The sequence below is a fragment of the Microplitis mediator genome, chromosome 7 (assembly GCF_029852145.1).
Source record: "Microplitis mediator isolate UGA2020A chromosome 7, iyMicMedi2.1, whole genome shotgun sequence".
In the NCBI taxonomy this organism is placed as follows: domain Eukaryota; kingdom Metazoa; phylum Arthropoda; class Insecta; order Hymenoptera; family Braconidae; genus Microplitis; species Microplitis mediator.
In genome coordinates, this window is record NC_079975.1 from 1,162,125 (window position 1) to 1,180,497 (window position 18,373).

At 35.0% G+C, this 18,373-nt stretch overlaps 4 protein-coding genes across 6 annotated transcripts; 2 read left to right on the forward strand and 2 right to left on the reverse strand.

Annotated features, from left to right (window-relative positions):
- Positions 1-373: 373 nt before the first annotated feature.
- LOC130672415 (uncharacterized) lies at positions 374-5,555 on the reverse strand. The gene is made up of 7 exons (XM_057476992.1): positions 5,317-5,555; positions 4,879-5,230; positions 4,078-4,783; positions 3,188-4,012; positions 2,997-3,120; positions 1,042-1,098; positions 374-971 (listed from the first exon to the last, which is right to left on the reverse strand). Exons 3-7 carry the CDS (start codon positions 4,759-4,761, stop codon positions 838-840), a joined length of 1,824 nt encoding a protein of 607 aa, XP_057332975.1. The 5' UTR covers positions 4,762-4,783; positions 4,879-5,230; positions 5,317-5,555; the 3' UTR covers positions 374-837.
- A 772-nt stretch (positions 5,556-6,327) lies between these two features.
- Positions 6,328-11,392, forward strand: LOC130672414 (Wilms tumor protein 1-interacting protein homolog). The gene is made up of 5 exons (XM_057476991.1): positions 6,328-7,591; positions 7,665-9,047; positions 9,117-9,179; positions 9,244-9,426; positions 9,501-11,392. Exons 1-5 carry the CDS (start codon positions 6,902-6,904, stop codon positions 9,720-9,722), a joined length of 2,541 nt encoding a protein of 846 aa, XP_057332974.1. The 5' UTR covers positions 6,328-6,901; the 3' UTR covers positions 9,723-11,392.
- Positions 10,866-13,557, reverse strand: LOC130672417 (uncharacterized protein C18orf19 homolog A). Of its 3 annotated transcripts, XM_057476998.1 has the most exons (6): positions 13,189-13,557; positions 12,795-13,125; positions 12,575-12,720; positions 11,362-11,432; positions 11,241-11,263; positions 10,866-11,083 (listed from the first exon to the last, which is right to left on the reverse strand). In XM_057476998.1, the coding sequence occupies exons 1-6, from the start codon at positions 13,316-13,318 to the stop codon at positions 10,978-10,980; spliced, it is 807 nt and encodes a 268-aa protein (XP_057332981.1). In that variant the 5' UTR covers positions 13,319-13,557; the 3' UTR covers positions 10,866-10,977. The 3 variants fall into 3 exon arrangements, with proteins under 3 accessions (XP_057332981.1, XP_057332982.1, XP_057332983.1); XM_057476999.1 differs by lacking the exon at positions 11,241-11,263 and having other exon boundaries at positions 13,189-13,556; XM_057477000.1 differs by lacking the exon at positions 11,241-11,263 and having other exon boundaries at positions 11,310-11,432; positions 13,189-13,555.
- A 1,114-nt stretch (positions 13,558-14,671) lies between these two features.
- Positions 14,672-18,369, forward strand: LOC130671249 (symplekin). Its single transcript, XM_057475024.1, has 3 exons — positions 14,672-14,904; positions 14,987-15,183; positions 15,258-18,369. Exons 1-3 carry the CDS (start codon positions 14,851-14,853, stop codon positions 18,352-18,354), a joined length of 3,348 nt encoding a protein of 1,115 aa, XP_057331007.1. The 5' UTR covers positions 14,672-14,850; the 3' UTR covers positions 18,355-18,369.
- Positions 18,370-18,373: the final 4 nt, after the last annotated feature.

The window sequence follows — 18,373 nt, forward strand, 5'->3', positions numbered from 1 at the left end:
TGTGTGTGTGCAAATGTGTGCGTGCGTGTGTGTCTAAATATGTGTGTGGGTGTGTGTATGTGTGCGCGTATCAGCTGATCAAAAATGTAATACGCGAGTTTTTACTTCGATTTTATTGAGTGGAGCAATTTTTTATTAATAATATTTTCAAAACTCCGCTCCGGAGTAAAACTTCACTCTGGAGGGATTAAATTAATAAAAATTTATCTACTCCGCGAAAACTCCCCTGCGGAGTGAATTTCACTCCAAGGGGAGTGGATAATTAAAAATTCATTCACTCCGGATTTAATCCGCATTCACTCCGCCAATTTTTTACAGTGTATATTTTGTAAAATGATTTATATTTTTATTTTAATTAATATAATTGGGAGTTAATGGAGCGGGTGATTAGTTTTAATTATCTGTATTGCGTGAAAGACTGAGGATAATAATCCTTGGCGCGGGGTTGCGATGTCGAGTGTTGAGTTGATAGAGGGCATGACTACGAGTGATTCTATAAATTGTGTGCCACACCTGGGTTTATGTAGACCGGGGCCGCACCCTCGAGGCGCGGGCGCGGTTCATCGCACTTTTCTACCCTTCATTTAATTTATATATAAGTCATATATAAATTTCTTTGTTCGCTATTTGACATTACTCAAATTTATATTTATTATCATCATCATTAATTACAATTTTTAATTTTAATAGTCGGTTATTTAAAAAATTACCTCCCGCTGCAGTAAAAAAATTTCGAGTAATTATCTAAATACTTAAATAAATTAATTAATTATTTTGTCAGTTAATTATTAAAATTATAAACATTAATACTTAGTATATAAAAACTTATAAAAAAACTTAGAGACAAAGAGGATCCTCATCTTCAGCCGCTTCCTGTTTAACTGAAACTTCTTCTTTAATCTGATCCACGTTAACATTTTGTACCCTCGTATTATTTAAATGCGCGCGCAAAAATTTCCAGTTGCGATTATCTTTAAAAAAATTTAATCTGTCAATTAATTAATAATTTTTTTTATTAAAAAAAAAAAAAAAAAAATTTACCCAGAGATTTTCTTCTATCAAGAATTTCCGCCCAATCAGCAGCACTCTGATAGTCATCTAAAATAATTAGTTATTTCCTTGTGTTAAAAATATATATAGTAAAAAAAAAAGTTTTATATCTTTATATTAATTAATATCAACAACGTGGAATAAAGAAAACTAATTAAAGTCTACCGCGTTATTGTGACGTCACAATGTCGCATTGTATTTTTTTTACATACTGTCAACTTTCTTTTGTATAAATTACAAAGATGTATATAAATATATATAAAAGACACCTGACTATTAATTAATAAATTAAAACAGCGTGTAATAGGAGTAAATAAAAGTCATATAAAAGTTACTAATATTGTAATTACTACCTGGCAAAGTACTTTGTTGGGATGTTTGACCCAAATTCCCACAATATTCCTGAGAAAATAAAAATGTTGCGACGCAGCATCGGGAATTTCCGTAATAGCTACAGATGTTATGTTAATTTTTATTAAGTTTACGTGGATTGTATTGGGTTTTTATATGACGGCACGCACCGGCAATGCGTGCGAATATTTTACACCACCGATATATGCGTAGTATACTAATATATATATGTGTAGATGTTTGTATATATATATATATGTGTTTCTCTTTTATTTCTCAACGCTAATTTCCGGACTGACTACTTGATTTGAAAGTTTATCGGCGTTTATTCCGGCGAAAAAAAATATCTGGCGTAACTTGATTAGATGCTTGGGAACTACGTTGTAAATTCTTTTATAAAAACTCGTGTGGAAAAAATTTATTTAAAAAATTATTAGACGAATTTAAATTTATGTTGAATTGAATTATTTTTGAATTTTGGGTTATTATATAGAAGTGGGGCTCCCCTGTTTTTTGGCTCTAAAAAATCGAAAAATGAAGATATCCGAGAATTTTTTTTTTTTCAAAGTAAATAATTATACAAGTCAATTATAAAAATATTCATGACCAAATATGTAATTTAACAAATAATTTAAAAAATGGAATAAAATCAAAAACGATAAAATGCTGTAAAAATTTGAAAAATTGAGTTATTGTAATATTTTTTTTTTCAAAGTATTCTATTTTCTATGCGCAACAAGAAAAAAAATAGAAATCATAAAAAAAAAAAGTTTCAATGCTCAAATAATCGAATGAAAATCAAAAATTTAATTTTTGAACTTTTCAATCGCCAAAATCTTTATGAAATTGGATTTTTTGGGTATTGATTTAATTTTTTTCATAAATCCGCCGAAGAGTAGAACAAAATGAGAAAAAAAAATTTGTGAAAAATTCTATTTTTCGATTTTTTATGGCCGAAAAACAGGGGAGCCCCACTTCTATATAATTACCGAATTTTGTATTTTTTTTAAATATTTAATAATAATGATGATAATAAAACTAAAATATCGATATAGACATCATTTAAATAATTTTGGTGGCAAAATTAATTTGAATTATTATACCGCTGTGGTCGAAGCCGGCGTTTTTGTAGTCGCGTGAGTACACAATGGCATTATTTGAAGTAAAACATGAGCAATAACTTAAATTTAGACATTCTAGATAAATTTATGTATATATATATATATATATATATATATGTTATTTAAATTGAAATTACGTAAGGATCTATAACAATTTGTGTAAACTTAGTTTTTACAACGCAGGTGCTGCAGACTAGAACTCATGACATAAAATTTATGTATAAAATTATATAATAATGATAAATAATCAATAATCTAAAAGTGTAATGAGTATATATAACATTGTGACGTCACGAGGGTTTATTACGGAAACTGGTGTGCGTAGGAAAATTGATTTTTAATTAAAAATAACTTTTTTATTATTAGAAAAAAAAGAAAAGTCAATTTCTTTAAAAAATAAATTTGAATTTTGGGTAATTTTTTATAATCACACTTGGAATTATAAAATATCGATAAAAAAAATATATGACTTACTGAATCCCCCGAAACTCGTGACTGTTGATGTTCCTTCCAGCGGAACCCACCCTCGTTCAACAATTTCTAGTCTTCTGTTATCAATTTCGACGACGGAATATTTGAAGCTGTGATAATCCACTTTCTATAAAAAAAAAAAATTTGTAATTTCTTCTAGTTAAAATACTCGAGCGTGATAAAAATATCCTTACATTTATTTTAGCCTTTGAATTAATCACTTGACGTTTTATTGCTGGAGCCCTTTGAGTTGTTTCCTGGCAATTTATTACTTGAGGTTCGGAAGTTATTTCAAGACAATCGATTGCTGGAGAGACAGTAATTATTTCAGGAGGAACTATTTCTGGAGGCTTAGGAATTATTTCAGAACTGATTGCTGGAGGCTTCGGAATAACTTCAGGAGGACTGGTCTTAGAAGTTGATGCTGTGACTCGTTGATTGACATTCAACTGTTTAGGAATCGGTTTGAATACTCTTGGCTCCGGTACCTCAGGCGGATCGCAATCAACAGGAGCCTTCAGTTTAATTTTGCAAGTTATGCATCTAAATATTTTTCTAGCGTCATCATCAGATACGTCATCAGTTTTCCATTGTCCATAGCGACACATGTATCTCATATCCACTCCAGAGTCCCGGAGTAGTTTTTCCGAAGTCCGCCGGAAGCAGTGACCCGTGTACGCTTCTGCATCCGGTAGCTTTAAGTATCGAGCGATTTTCTTCGCCGTATTGCCTATTTTATTTATTCCAATGGCTTGTCGTGTGCACCTGCTCCTTTGATAATTCAAGAAAAATCTGTTTGTCATTTTTCTATACGGTCCTCTTTCCGGCCTTAGAAAAATATATTTTTTAACGAGTTTATAAAAGTTGTCATCGATTGTAAATTTGCGGTCAGGAACGTTTTTGATTACGTGCTGTATCGTCACGATTAATTGAGTGCCTGTGTCTTTGACGTCATCAGTAGTCAGCCCGCAGATTTCGGCGCGTCTTGAAGCTCCACAGATACCGAAAACCAGAATGACCTGTAATTTAAATAAAAACAAAAATAAGAGTACTTGTAAATAACAAAATCAATATCTCTAATTACCTTTTCCAGCAGATACTCAGCGTCAGGTGCAGAGTTCAAAAATTCTGCAATTTCAGTCGCCGTGAATTCTTTCGATTTCCTTTTGTTGAACCCGACTTCTTTTTTTCTCAAAAATCCAAGCAATTTTTTGTACTTCCCAAGATCTACTTTATGAAAAGAACTCAAAGTGCACTTCAACATCGAGTAAGTATTCCACAGCGTCGAAGATTTTCTAACTTTTGACATTTCGTAAAAGTAAACAAGCAGAACTTTTTCCGAAAATGAATTCGTTTTCTTTTTTTTCTGCCACTCCTGAAAATGCGCATACGCGGACTCATATTTTACTTTTGAATTTTCAGGTACACTCATCGGTGATCGTTTTCTGTTATAAGATTCATCATCATCATCATCAGTACTTTCATCATCATCATGATCATCATTCATTTTATCATCACCAAGTCCATTGTCATCATTAGCAAGTCCATTGTCTTTGCTGTCAGCCTCATTGTCAGGTTTGTTATCATCCGCATTTTCATTAGCCCGCTCACCAGCAGCTTCATCATTGACATCTTCATCTATATCATGGTCATTTTCATCACTGGTGTCATAATTATCACTAACCTCCTCAACAATCATGTCTAATTGTTCTGAATACGACTCATCACTGTCATTATCATTATTTTCTTCACTCTCATTTGAATTCATCTTGACAGTTGATATCACTCTCCTAAAAACAAATCCAAAAAAATAAATACCTTATTACAGTTCAACAAATATTATTATGCATGTTCTGACAGTGTATTAAATTATTAATTATATAACCTCTACAATTTTTCTATTGGTAACTTGTATCACAAGTGTAATATAAGTCTAGTATTTCGTCCAGGTGACGTCATCTACCGGAAAAATATAACACACTGCAGTGTTATTATGCACCTCGTGCATAATCATCAATATGTTCTGTGTCTGTCAGCCAGTTGACCTCAATCCCAATTTCAGATGAAATTTCACTCAAATTTTTTACAAAAGTTCAAAAAATCTGCTGTCCAAAATGAAATTCCAGGAAATTGTTTTGCTTGAAATGGATTTCGGTTTGTCACAAATTTTTTTATTACTGTCATACGTAAAAAGACATTTTTTGACATAAGATGGTAAAGAAAACTGAAACGTTGATCTAAAATAAAAAATTATGAAATCTGATTTATGAAAACTTTTTTGAATTTCAAAATTAATAAGACTTATTTTAAAAAATATACGCACCTATTTTAAACCTTTGTATTTGTTCATTCAACTTTTTTTTTATTTAAATATCCAAATACTTGGGTAAAAAAACAAAAAAATTTCAGTGTCTGCTGTCTTTTTTTTAAAAAATGTCCGTTTTCAGGTCAAAAATATTTTTCTTTGTTCTTTTTTATAAAAAATCAAAATGGCGGTTCTAATTTGAATTTGACGCAAACTTCAGTCATTTTATACACTTTTTTGTTTTGTATCTCGATGAACAAACTCAAATTCTTGTTCATTATTTACAAACAAAGAATTCTAATATAATTATAATTTATTAAATTTTTTAAAAGATTGGCGCCAAATTTTAAAAATAATTATCTTAACAGTAATTAATTTAAAAATTGATTTCGGGATGACTTAATTATTATAAAAATAATAATAATTAATTAAAATTTTTTAAAAGATTGGCGCCAAATTTTGAAAATAATTTATCTGACAGTAATTAAATTAAAAATTTGTGTCAATACAAAGTTAATTACGAGACTTGGCTTAATTATTATAAAAACAATAATAAATAATAATAATAATAATAATAATAATAATAAAATAAATACTCAGACTACTTAATTCTAAATAAATTTGTTCACTGCATGACAGTTCATTGTACGTCTTATTGTTTCCTTTGTTCGTTACTTGTAACAATAATAATAATAATGAACAATAATTCAAATGACTTAAATCCATTTTTTTTCTATACAACAAGAGGTTCTATTTCCGTTCAAAATTTATTCATATCATTGTCTATTATGAAATTAAAATTTTTTTTCCTAACTAATAATTTGAACCAATGACACAAATGTTTAAATTACCCGTTCAAAATTAATCTAATTGACCTCAATTTAATTTAACCAGTAAGTATAAATATATATATAATGTCATTATAATAAATATAACCTTTGTTTTATTATAATTTATTTTATTTACCATCCAGCAATTAAATTACCGACAGCGAACAATGAAGGAAAGTGCTGGAGAAAAACAATAAAATGCTACTTGCCAAAGCTGAAAAAAAAATGTCTCGCATCTCGTAAACTCGTCTGTCGTAACGTTCCTCTATTTTATTATTTTATTTACAATAATCAGTAACTATAAGTATTAATATTTAAAAATAACATTCCTCAATAATTAATAAACAATTAATTTATTTAATAATAATAATAATTAATTTTATATTCATACTAAACAATAAACAGCCGGGGCGTATCCCGAATTTCTTAATCGATTTTCGATCGCAATTATTTCAAAGATTTTTTTTTTGTATATAATTAAAATATTTTCTTACAAGTTTTAAATTTACGCTTTATTCAAATCGAAAATTTGGTAAAAAAATTAACACTCGTGGAAGAGGTAAAATAATAAAAAGTGAGTGAATAAAAATTTAAACAAAGGGTTGAGCAATAGTTCAATAAAATGCATATAATTAAATTTATTAATAATGATAATGATAATAATGATATAAAAAATAAGTGAGTGGGTTACATGGTCGTAAGTTGTAGCGACAAGTCGTTAAAAAATATATAAACTTGTATAGATAAGTAAAATATATTAAATTACGTAGCCAATGTGTGACTCAGCAGACTCTTATGTGCAAAAGCTCAATTATCTCCATCTGAATGACGATGGAGACCGAGTTCCTGCTGGCGGAGGAGCTATTGGAGTACCTGGACACATTGGGGGCTCTAAGCCCGAAGCTCAAGTCCCGGTGTCTGGTGATCAGGTGAAGCATCATCACTATTTGCAGCAGCACTACCAGCAGCAACAGCAGCAACTTCATCATCAGCAGCAGTACCAGCAGTATTCGAGGTCCAACAGATCGCTGAGTGCGATCGATAATTACATTGACGAGCACACGCAGTCTTACGACCGCGATGGGAGATATCCGGCGTCTAAGTCAATAGACGAGGACAGGAACCCGGTGTATGAGAACATCGAGTACTATCCTGGGCCGACCCATCCTCCGTACTATCATTCCTTGGAGAAGAAAAGTCCGAAAGGGAGTCCGAGGACTTCGTTGGCTGGTGACTGCTACCTGGAGGCTTCATTCAGAAAAGCTCAGCCCCAGGTACCCACGGGTAATAAATACACGATATCGCCGGCCAAGGAACTGCCCCCTTACGAAGCGCCACCGGTTTATGAAAACATACAGGAAATAAATTATCACGATGACGGACAAAGTAAACCGGGACCTCAGGTTCCTAGTTTTTACCCGGCTAGTATTAATGGCGGGGATTACGTCGTAATGACTGGCAAAGTAATTAGTCTATTGAGTAAATAAATTCCGGGTGTGTGATGACTGGATTTTAATTATTTTATTTATTTTTCAGGTACAACGTCCGATTCGTGCGCCGTCTTACGAAGTGCCCTCCCTGAATCCGCGGTACTCAACATCATCGTCGTCATCTGGGGACTTGCAGGCGAGAGGAAGTGCGTACGTCCCGCCCTCGGAGCTGCAACCGCAACCTCAGCAGCAGCTCCAGCAGCCACAAAATCCACGGATGAATCCGTACAATGATTCATCGCCGCGTCATGCTGAGACTCATTACACGCGCATGAGTAATGAGCATATAGGAGGAGGAAGTGGGGTAGGATCTGGAGTAGGAGCTGCAGGATCTTACAGGTCGTTGAGCCAAGTTACTGATCCAGGACAATATCGTAGTGAGAATGGACAGTTTAAGTATCCTAGTGAACCCAGACACTCACCTGTTTACGGGACGAGATCCACGGACGCGCGTCTGCCAAGTTACACTCCAGCAAACCCACGTAATATCATGCCGACGACTTGGAATACTGGTGAGAGGTACAATAGTTCGCCTAGTCGCGAGTATCCATCGCGGACGCCAGTTTATTCACCGAATCGCTCAATAGATAAGACAAATGAAGGACATGAGTCACCGTCGTCTAATCGAAGCTCGCCTTTGTACGCGATTCCTCATGCTGGACGTGACCAGGCGAGAACAAGAGACCCAGTTGTTGGACCAGCCTCCAGTCAACCTGGACAGGCTGCTAGTGGCTCTATCGTGAGTTCCGGTTCAGGTTTGAAGCATCCGAGTAGTCCAGTTCATCCTCCCCCGAGTCCCAAAGGACTTCAGGCTTCACATCATCCAGTTTCGCTGCCTCCGAGTGCTCCAGTGACATCCAGACCTGCTGCTCATTACCCGCCTAGTCCAGTAAGAGGCCAAGTCCAGCCTCCAGTCACCAGCGCCACTGTTCCAATTGATGATTTGGCATCAGCTGTACCCCGCATCACAAGTTTGCCACCCGGAGTCACCAGTGGGGTCGCCGGACCGGTTTTCCTCAACGCAGGAGTTCCCGTTCTCCAAAAACCACCCGCTGAGTTTAACACACCGGCACTTGACAAGCGTCCAGTACCTTCTCCGAGCCCGACGACCAAAACTATTCAAGGAAAGGGTTTGCTGCCTTACAGCGTCACTCCTGCGAGACCTTCGGGACCCACTGAAGCCGAGAGAAAAATAGAGGAACTCACGCGGCAGCTAGAAGAGGAAATGGAGAAGCAGGAAGAGGAGGGAGAGTACTTCGGAATCTGTCATACCTGCGGAGAAAAAGTTACTGGCGCCGGTCAGGCTTGTCAGGCCATGGGAAATCTTTATCACACCAATTGCTTCATTTGCTGCTCCTGTGGTAGAGCTTTGAGAGGCAAAGCTTTTTATAACGTCCACGGAAAAGTTTACTGTGAAGAAGATTACTTGGTAATTTAATTAAATTATACATTAAACACTTAAATATATATAAATATAAATACAATTTATTTTTTTCAGTACTCGGGATTCCAACAAACGGCCGAGAAGTGCGCGATCTGCGGTCACTTGATAATGGAAATGGTAATTAGTAATTTTCCTACCCCTAATTATCATTTTTTAATTAATTTCTGTTAATTCCTACTAGATATTACAAGCAATGGGCAAGTCCTACCACCCAGGCTGCTTCAGATGCTGCGTTTGCAACGAATGCCTCGACGGCGTTCCCTTCACCGTCGACGTCGACAACAAAATATACTGCGTCAATGATTATCACCGGATGTTTGCGCCCAAGTGCGCGTCCTGCGGCAAAGGGATAACTCCTGTCGAAGTAAATATTCAATTTTGATTATCCCCGGTATTTTTTAGCGGCAAATTCTAATATAAATGATTAACATTTATCAGGGAACGGAAGAAACAGTACGAGTGGTGTCCATGGATCGAGATTTTCACGTCGATTGTTACATATGCGAAGACTGTGGCATGCAATTGACCGATGAACCGGACAAACGTTGTTATCCATTAGACGGACGGCTAATGTGCCGAGCGTGTCATATCGAACGTATATCACTCACTCAACCACGTGCTCCGCAACCTGTTTCTGCAAGTTATCAATATATGGGTTAAAAACAAATCCACTTTAGTTTCTTTAAATATTTAGTTACACTGCTTACGATAATTAATTATTGATCACTCAGATGATTAATGGTAAGAACAAAACTCAAAGAGCAATTTTTTTTTCTACATTAATGTTAAATATTTATTTTAAATTTATTTATTGATTTGCTGTTTATTTTTTTTATCTATCGAGAGCTTGTTGCGGAGACAGCTGTGATATATTTTTTTTGTTAATTCTTTAGCGTAATTAATTAATTCATTTTTTTTTATAAAATAACTGATTAGTAGGGTCGAAAAATTTGCTCTATTTTTTTTTTCTTTAAAAGAAAAATTTTTCTAGGTCTCTTTAGTTGGTCAGGTCCCGGGCCTAAAAAAATCTAAGTGATAAAAAATTGTCTTTATAATTATGAAAATTTTACGTGAAAAAAATTTCTATGGGTAATTTTAGTTGGTGTCTGTCTCGGGCCTGAAAAAAAATTAAAATGATGAAAATTTGTCTTTATAAATATGAAAATTTTGCGTGAAAAAAATTTTTATGGGTAATTTTGGTTGGTATCTATCCCGGGCCTGAAAAAAAATCTAAGTGATGAAAATTCGTCTTTATAATTATGAAAATTTTACGTAAAAAAAATTTCTATGGGTAATTTTAGTTGGAATCTGTCCCGGACCTGAAGAAATTTTAAATTTTGAATGATCAATCAACAGAACCTGATAAAAATTTGTCTTTGAAGTACGAAATTTTGCGTGGAAAATTTTTTATTAATTACTTTAGTTGGTACCTGACCGGAAACTGAAGGCCTGGAAAAAAAATGTTAAATAATAAAAATTTGTCTTACAATTATGAAAATTTTATTTGAAAAAAAAGTTAATGGCCTTACTAATTAGTTAGTTAATAAATTTAAAATAAAATATTTGATATATTAAAGCAAATATGATAATTGCAATAAGTGAAATTAAGAACAAATGACATAATTATTAGCACCAATAATGACATTATTTATAATTGTGTACAAACACGATATACCATTAACTAGTTAAATACTTAAATATATAATTAGTAACTAGTAACTGAAATATTAATAATAATAATAATGAATTAGCGCATAATAGTGGCTTTAAATAAAGTAATTAAAATAAATAATAAGACTGATATTAAACATATTCACATATTTTATTAATTAATAATTATTTTTTTTACATTTATACGTTTTCACTTATTTACGTTATACTTAAATTTACACATAAATAAATATAACATTAATAATTAAATTTTATTAATGACTTTCTCTTTATCGTTTTGCGTCAACTTTGGAATTGATTGCGTCAGTACTTTTTTTGAGCGCGTTCCTGCACTTGCTTGATGACGTTGCCTGCAAAAAATTTAACAATTAGATTATTAATTAAATTATAATTACTAACTATGTACTAATGAGATTAATTGTCAAACTAAACGCATGAAAAATATTTAAAACAAATTAATTAATAAATGTTACAACAAAAACACATAATAGCTAATTTTTCATTGACCTATTAGATGGCTTACGAATATTCTGCGTTGATTGCATGGAAAAAGAATAATAATACAAGATTAATTACATTTGTCCTTTTAATTCGATGATTTTATTATTGATTTTTTAATAATAAGTACCTCTGATGACGGTCGTTTGAATTTTAAATATCCCATTCTGTCTAGATATCTTATGGCCATCGTTGTTCCTCCTAAAAAACATTTTTTTTAATTAATACTAATAATTATTTAAGTTTTTAAAAATTAATATTAAATTTTTATAATTTTTTACTTTCCATCTTACGGCAGTAAATTTATTTTTAAAAGGATTAAATGTTCACCCAAATTAATTTTATAATCACAGCCCATCTTACAGCAGTGAAATATAATTTTAAATATTAAATATATTTGAAAAAATTCATCTTCACTGCGCATCTTACGATGGTAAATTAATTTTAAACTCAAAATTTGTTACTGTAGGATATAATTCAAATTTCTCACTGTCCATCTTACGGCAATTAGTTAATTTTCGTGAATTTCAAAGGTTTTCGTTGAAAAAATTACATGGTTACGGTCCATCTTACAGCAACAAATTAGACTTTTGGCTGTTAAAATTTTTTTTTCATTTTTACTACAGATCTTATGGCAGTAATTTTTTTTTTGTGATTATTGAATATATTCATTAAAAAAATCTTATCCGCGGTCCATCTTACGGCAGAGAATAAATTTGAAATTTAATATTTGTTACTATTAAATAAATTTCTTATAAATTTTTACTGTCCATCTTACGGCAGTGAATAATTTTTATGTTACTTCTAAATACATTTATAAAAAAAATCATGACCACTGTCCATCTTACGGCAGTATTTTTTGGTGAATATTAAATATCTTCATTCAAAAAATCGTGTCCGCGGTCCATCTTACAGCAACAAATTATAATTTTAAGTATTAAATATTAAAAATAAAAGACTTTCATCTTTACTGTCCATCTTACGGCAGTATTCATTTTCGAAAATTAATTTTTTCTTGTAAAATTACATTTTATTCGTTCAAAATAATAAATATTTTTTTTTTATGTATGCAGGTGCTTACAATCTATAAATACTCAATTTAATAAGAAGTCTAAATATATTTTTCAGGCTCCGAAGTATCCCGTTGAAGTTACAGTTAATCAGATTCACTTCTCAAGAAAAATTATTATAATTCAAAACCGTACTTAAAATTTCCAGAACTCATCAAATAATTTTTTACTGCTATCATAAGCAATAAAATAAATAAAAATGCCCATCATTTAAAACAAATTAACTACCTGATGTTAATTTCGTCGTCAATAATTATTTATCAATCAACTCACCTACAGTGACAGTATATCGTACCGGTGTCGCTAATTTATACAGCGCATAAACAACAGCCCAATGACCAGCACCGGAATTTTTAATTAAATTGATATATTTTTCAGGTATCATTATATATTCCATAATAGGAATCACATCAACTCCGCTGCAATTTAAAAATAAAACAATAAAATTTAATGTTCATATAAATAAATGAATTGAAAAATAAGTGATACAAACTTTTTAGCTGCAATATAAAAAATAATAACCCAACATGTGGATGTCGCAATATGTACTGGTGCCATAATGTACCAGTAATCTTTGAACAACTGTTTCATTTTTTGAAACACGTTTTTTTTTTCTAATCCTACTCCTATCGCCGGCTCATCCTGACTCGTCCCTTTATTTACATCAGTTTCTGGTACTCCGTCTTTTTTTTTATCAACATTATTACTAAACTTTTTAAACAATTCATTGTTATTTAAATTTACAGATTTTACGTTCGTTAATAAATCTAATGATGAAATGGGTAAAAAATTTTTTGTAAAAGTCCTATAGGGTATTTTAGTATCTGAAAAAAAATTAATAATTATTTAAATAAATAAATATTTGATTAATAAACAAATGAACTTACTGTAATTTGAAAAATTCCACTTCGTAGGCTCACATGGACACACTGAATTACTTGACAAAATCCGTAAATTACTAAATGACTTAAATAAAATACTATTTATTATTGAAGTCCGTCTAATTATTATTTCCATTGTTGAACAATTATTTATTTTATTTTATTTTTCTTTATTACATCACCCAGATGTTTGTTTATTTATTAAAAACGCGCTGATTTGAATATTTATAAGAATTTGTCATTTAATTATTTAATAAATTATTAATTTAAAAACTAATTATTGCTTATAGTTTTCTTATATTTACTGAGGTATTTTAATTGTTTAAATATCGAGTTTATTGTAAGACACAGGTAATTTAACACTTTGCAGGTTAGTTTTTTTCTTTATCGAACGCATGTGCGGAGCCAGTGAAGTTTTTAAAAAAGCGCGCGTAAATTCAAATTTTTTTTAGAATTTACTTTAAAATAATTACAAAAAATTTAAACATTAAACATATAATATACAAAATGAGTTTGATATAAATTTGATATATTTTATATACATTTAGTTATCTGTATAAATTTTAGTCTAATTATTGACACAAATAAATTTTAATAAAATTATTGAATTTCAATTTTTAAATTTCGCGCCAAGATGGCGCTACTGCGCGTGGTTGTGTTCTCCCTCCCCTACTTATCAAATTTTTGCTAAAGTGGGGGAGGGAGAATGAATCGCGCAATCGATTGTTTGTATCAACTGGCGGTCCAATAGTGGCAGTCAGTATCATCGACAATGGCAATGATAGTCCAGATCCTTCTCTTCGTTTAAATTGAAACAGTATTGCAGTTAAGTCGTGTAATTATCCATTAAATTTGATGCTTATAATCATTGTTTAATTAAAATGTGCAGTGTTTATAAAATTTAAATTGTGCAAAGTGTCTGTGGTGTTGTTAAGTGTTGAGTGTTCAGTGCTAGTGTAAAGTGTTGCTGATGGCTGATGCTGATACCTTCCAAGTTCCTGAGCAAAATCATCTGGCATCGTCTGGTGGGGAAATAGCAGTTAAGTGACGTTTTTTAGCCGCAATACACTTGGAGCAATTTAATTCAAATCTCCAAGTGTATTAGGACACCCTTCTGCATATTATTTCCCCGCCAAGGTTTGTTCAAACACTCGCGTGTTTTTTTTTTAATTTTTTAAATATTTTTCTATCACAATCTGCCGCCATTTTATTTTGACTTACGAATTTTAATTTTTCTCCAGTTTCTAATTATTTATTTTTGAAATATTTAAATTTACCGCGCAAGTAATAAATTATTAATAAATAAAAAAAAATTACGAGTACATTTTTTAGGCTGGATGCATTCAATGCAGCTCTAACTTAAGTGTAGACTATGATTATTTCCAAATTCAAAAATTCCCGCGGTAACGTGCGCGCAGCGCCGCCGCGTTAAATTTTTCAAATATTTAAATACCAGTTTGAAATTCATAACCTAGAAGTTTTCGGCTGAGCCTTGTGTTTGTTTTGTAGAAAACAACGTTTACATATTTATTTATATAAATTTAATAAATATATAATAAATTTACATACATGTATACTAGTATACAAAATAAATAAAAACTCAGTAGTTTTATTATTGAAATTTATGAAGACATTTATAAAAGTGATTGATTTATAAATATTTACAAAATGGATCCGAGGTTACATCGCAGACCTGAACCTGAGAAGAGTTCTGGTGAAATGGTTAGAAATGTGCTTTTGATATTAATGTTAATTATTATTATTGTGTGTAATTGTGTTAATAAATAATTATTATTATTTGCAGATCGTAGAGTGGCTGAATGAAGCGGCAGTGAGTCAGAATGATCAGACAAAGGTTGGAAATCTCACGAAAATACAGGAGTATCTGATAAACAAAGAACCCCAGCTGATGAATATTTATCTCAATGAGGTACTGCAATTCTGTTCAGACCGTAATTCGGAAGTTAGAAAAACAATCGCAGGGTTCATTGAACAAGCCGGGTAATTATATAATTTAAAATTAAATCTGTCCAGGTCAGAATCAGAAATTTATTTATTTATTTTGTAACTTCTAGAGATAAGACACCAGAGAAAATTCCTCAGATGCTCACACCCCTGCTGCGATTGATAAACGACGAAGTGCCTGCGGTATCAAAACGCGCTGTCCGGACCAGCGGTCGTATTTTGAGAGCCGCTTTGAAGTGGATCGTCAGCAGCAGCTCGGCGGTAGTTACTCCGGAAATGGAGACTGCGTGGAATCAGCTGAGCGCTCTGAAGGTCCAGATAATAAATATGATTGATAGCGACAATGATGGGATACGCACGCAGGCTGTTAAGTTCCTCGAAGGCGTGGTCCTGCTCCAGACGCACATTGATCCCGATATGCCAAAGAAACCGGATGATTTTTCTCTGGAAGACGTGCCGTTGACTCTGAAAATAGCGCGGCGACGTAAACTTGAGGAGGAGGCTAATCATGTGATGGATTTGCTGATAAAATTCCACGGGTCGCCGCATGTAAGCAGCGTTAATTTGATGACATGCATGGGAAGTCTTGCGCAGATAGCGAAAATGCGCCCGCAGTTTATGACAAAAGTTATTGAAGCGCTGCAGCGTCTCCAAGGCGATTTACCACCGACTCTGTCGGACTCTCAGCTTACTAGTGTACAGAAGCAGCTCAAGACGACTCTGCTGGCTCTGATGAAGCATCCAGCTAGTATTGAACATGTGCAGACTATTGTCAAGCAATTGACGCTGTTGGGAGCCAAGGAACAAGACATCATGAAGGCGTACCCGAAGCCAGAAGAGATCCGTAGGATGAAGAAGCGCCAGCAGGAAGCCGCAGCTGCTGCCAGTGCTGCCAAGCGCGCGAAATTGGAGACAATAATCCCAACAATTTCCGTGGAGGAGTCGGAACCTGAACCTCTCCCGGTGATAACTAAGCCTGAGTTGATTGAATTGTCCGAGAGCTTCATCTCTGAACGGCTGAGCGTCGAGATAGCAACTGACCTAGTTTTGGACAGCATGACCTGGGTCCCAGACACGATGACTGCGATATTTGCACGGGAGTATCAGCCTAGTGTGTCTCCGGACTTGTTGGATCAGCGGCAAGCGATCGCTAAGTTACTGGCAGCCCAAATAAAACAGGCGAAGGCTAAGAAAATAAAGAAGGACAAGGACGATGATGCGGTGATGGAAGACTTGATCAAGAATCCAACTATTTCTGTAGCTGAAGCCAAGCGCGAACGGAAGCGCGAGAAAGATCGTGAAAAGGAGAAGGAAGCCAAGGCGGTGCTGGAAGCTGAGAAGACTCTCGCAAAACGGGCACGGATTAAAATACTAAAACTTGCGGAGGTCACCAAGCCGATGCCGAGGGACGCCAAGGAAAAACATATGCTGATGGCTGTTAATAGGATCTTGCGTCTCGGGAAGAGCGCGATCTTTGCTGGACTTGTTACAATGCATTCTAAAGTTCTGACAACTCTTGCTGCGACTTTCAACCCGCACATCAGAGAAGCCGTCTTGCATTATATTTCGGATGACATAAGAACGCGACTGGATCTCGCGTTAGGTTGGTTGTATGAAGAGTATGCGTTGCTTCAAGGCTTTCAAAGACGTACTAAACTCAGCACAAATCCCCATGAGGCACCACGACAAGCTTACAATTTCGTCCTCTGTACCTTGGTATCAGCTATCGAGATAATTCAAGGCAAGGATCGCGACCCGCTGCTTTCAAGGCTTTACTTCGAAGCCCCTTTGATTACAGAGGACGCCGTCGAAGCGCTCAAGAGCATTTCATGCGACGAATCGCGTGGTCTCGCTCCACTTAATCTCCTCAAAGAGATGGTTATCCGAAGACCTACCAAGCAATTGGTCTTTTTGAATGTTCTGCTCTGTCATACCGGTCACGAGAAATCGGTGATACGCGACACATCGATAAATCTGGTCGTCGAACTCTACAGCCGTCCTGACCTCAGTAAACTAATAGAAGAGTACGCAGTTCTCTATCTAGGATTCCTCAGGCTGCCGAACCCACCGGAGATCGTTTTCGGACAGGACCGCGGTCGCGAGCAAATTGAGCAGCACTGGACCGAGTCGACTACTCGCGCTTGTTTGGGACTTTATTTATCGTTGCTAGAAAAACACCAGGACTTGATCCACGAACTGGCTCGGGTCTACACCTCGATGGCTGCTGATGTAAAGCGAATTGTCCTAAGACTTGTAGAGAACCCCGTGCGCTCACTAGGAATGGCCAGTCCCCAGCTGCTCGCACTTGTCGAAAACTGTCCCAAGGGTGCAGAGACTCTGATCACTCGTATCATTCACATCCTGACTGAAAAATCACCGCCAAGCGCTGAATTGGTCTCGCGGGTACGCGAACTCTACCAGACCCGAGTCTCAGACGTCCGGTTTTTGATCCCCGTTTTGAACGGATTGACCAAGAAGGAAGTAATCGCTGCGCTGCCTAAGCTCATCAAGTTGAACCCGATCGTCGTCAAGGAAGTCTTCAACCGACTCCTGGGTACTCACAATAATGACACCGGCGTACCGCACACGTCGCCGCTGACTCCGGCCGAGCTACTAATCGCCTTGCACAATATCGACTCCAGCAAAGCCGAGTTGAAGACGGTCATAAAAACTACGTCTCTGTGCTTCGCCGAGAAGCAGGTCTTTACCCAGGAGACACTGGCGGTCGTGATCCAGCATCTGATGGAGATAAACCCGCTGCCCACGTTGCTGATGCGAACTGTCATACAGAGTCTCGCTCTCTACCCGCGACTCAGCGGATTCGTCATGAACATCCTGCAGAGACTGATCCTCAAGCAGGTCTGGAAGCAGCCGAAAGTCTGGGAAGGATTCGTCAAGTGCTGCGAGCGCACCCAGCCTCAGAGTTTCGCGGTCATTCTTCAGCTTCCGCCCCAGCAGCTCGCGGACGCTCTTAAGATGGCTCCGGGTCTCAGGGAACCTCTTGTCAGTCACATTGACCAGTTCGCCGACAACCAGAAGGCCCACATATCTGCTGCCGTCATGGATGTTATTCACGGCAAACAAATCGTTGACTTGCACGACGACTTCGACATCGCACCGCCAGGAGATTTTCTTCCTGTCGAAATAAAAACGGAACTCGAGGGTATCGCTGACCCCTCAGAACCAGCGCCTCCGGGTTTAGATTAATAATTTTTTAATTTATTGT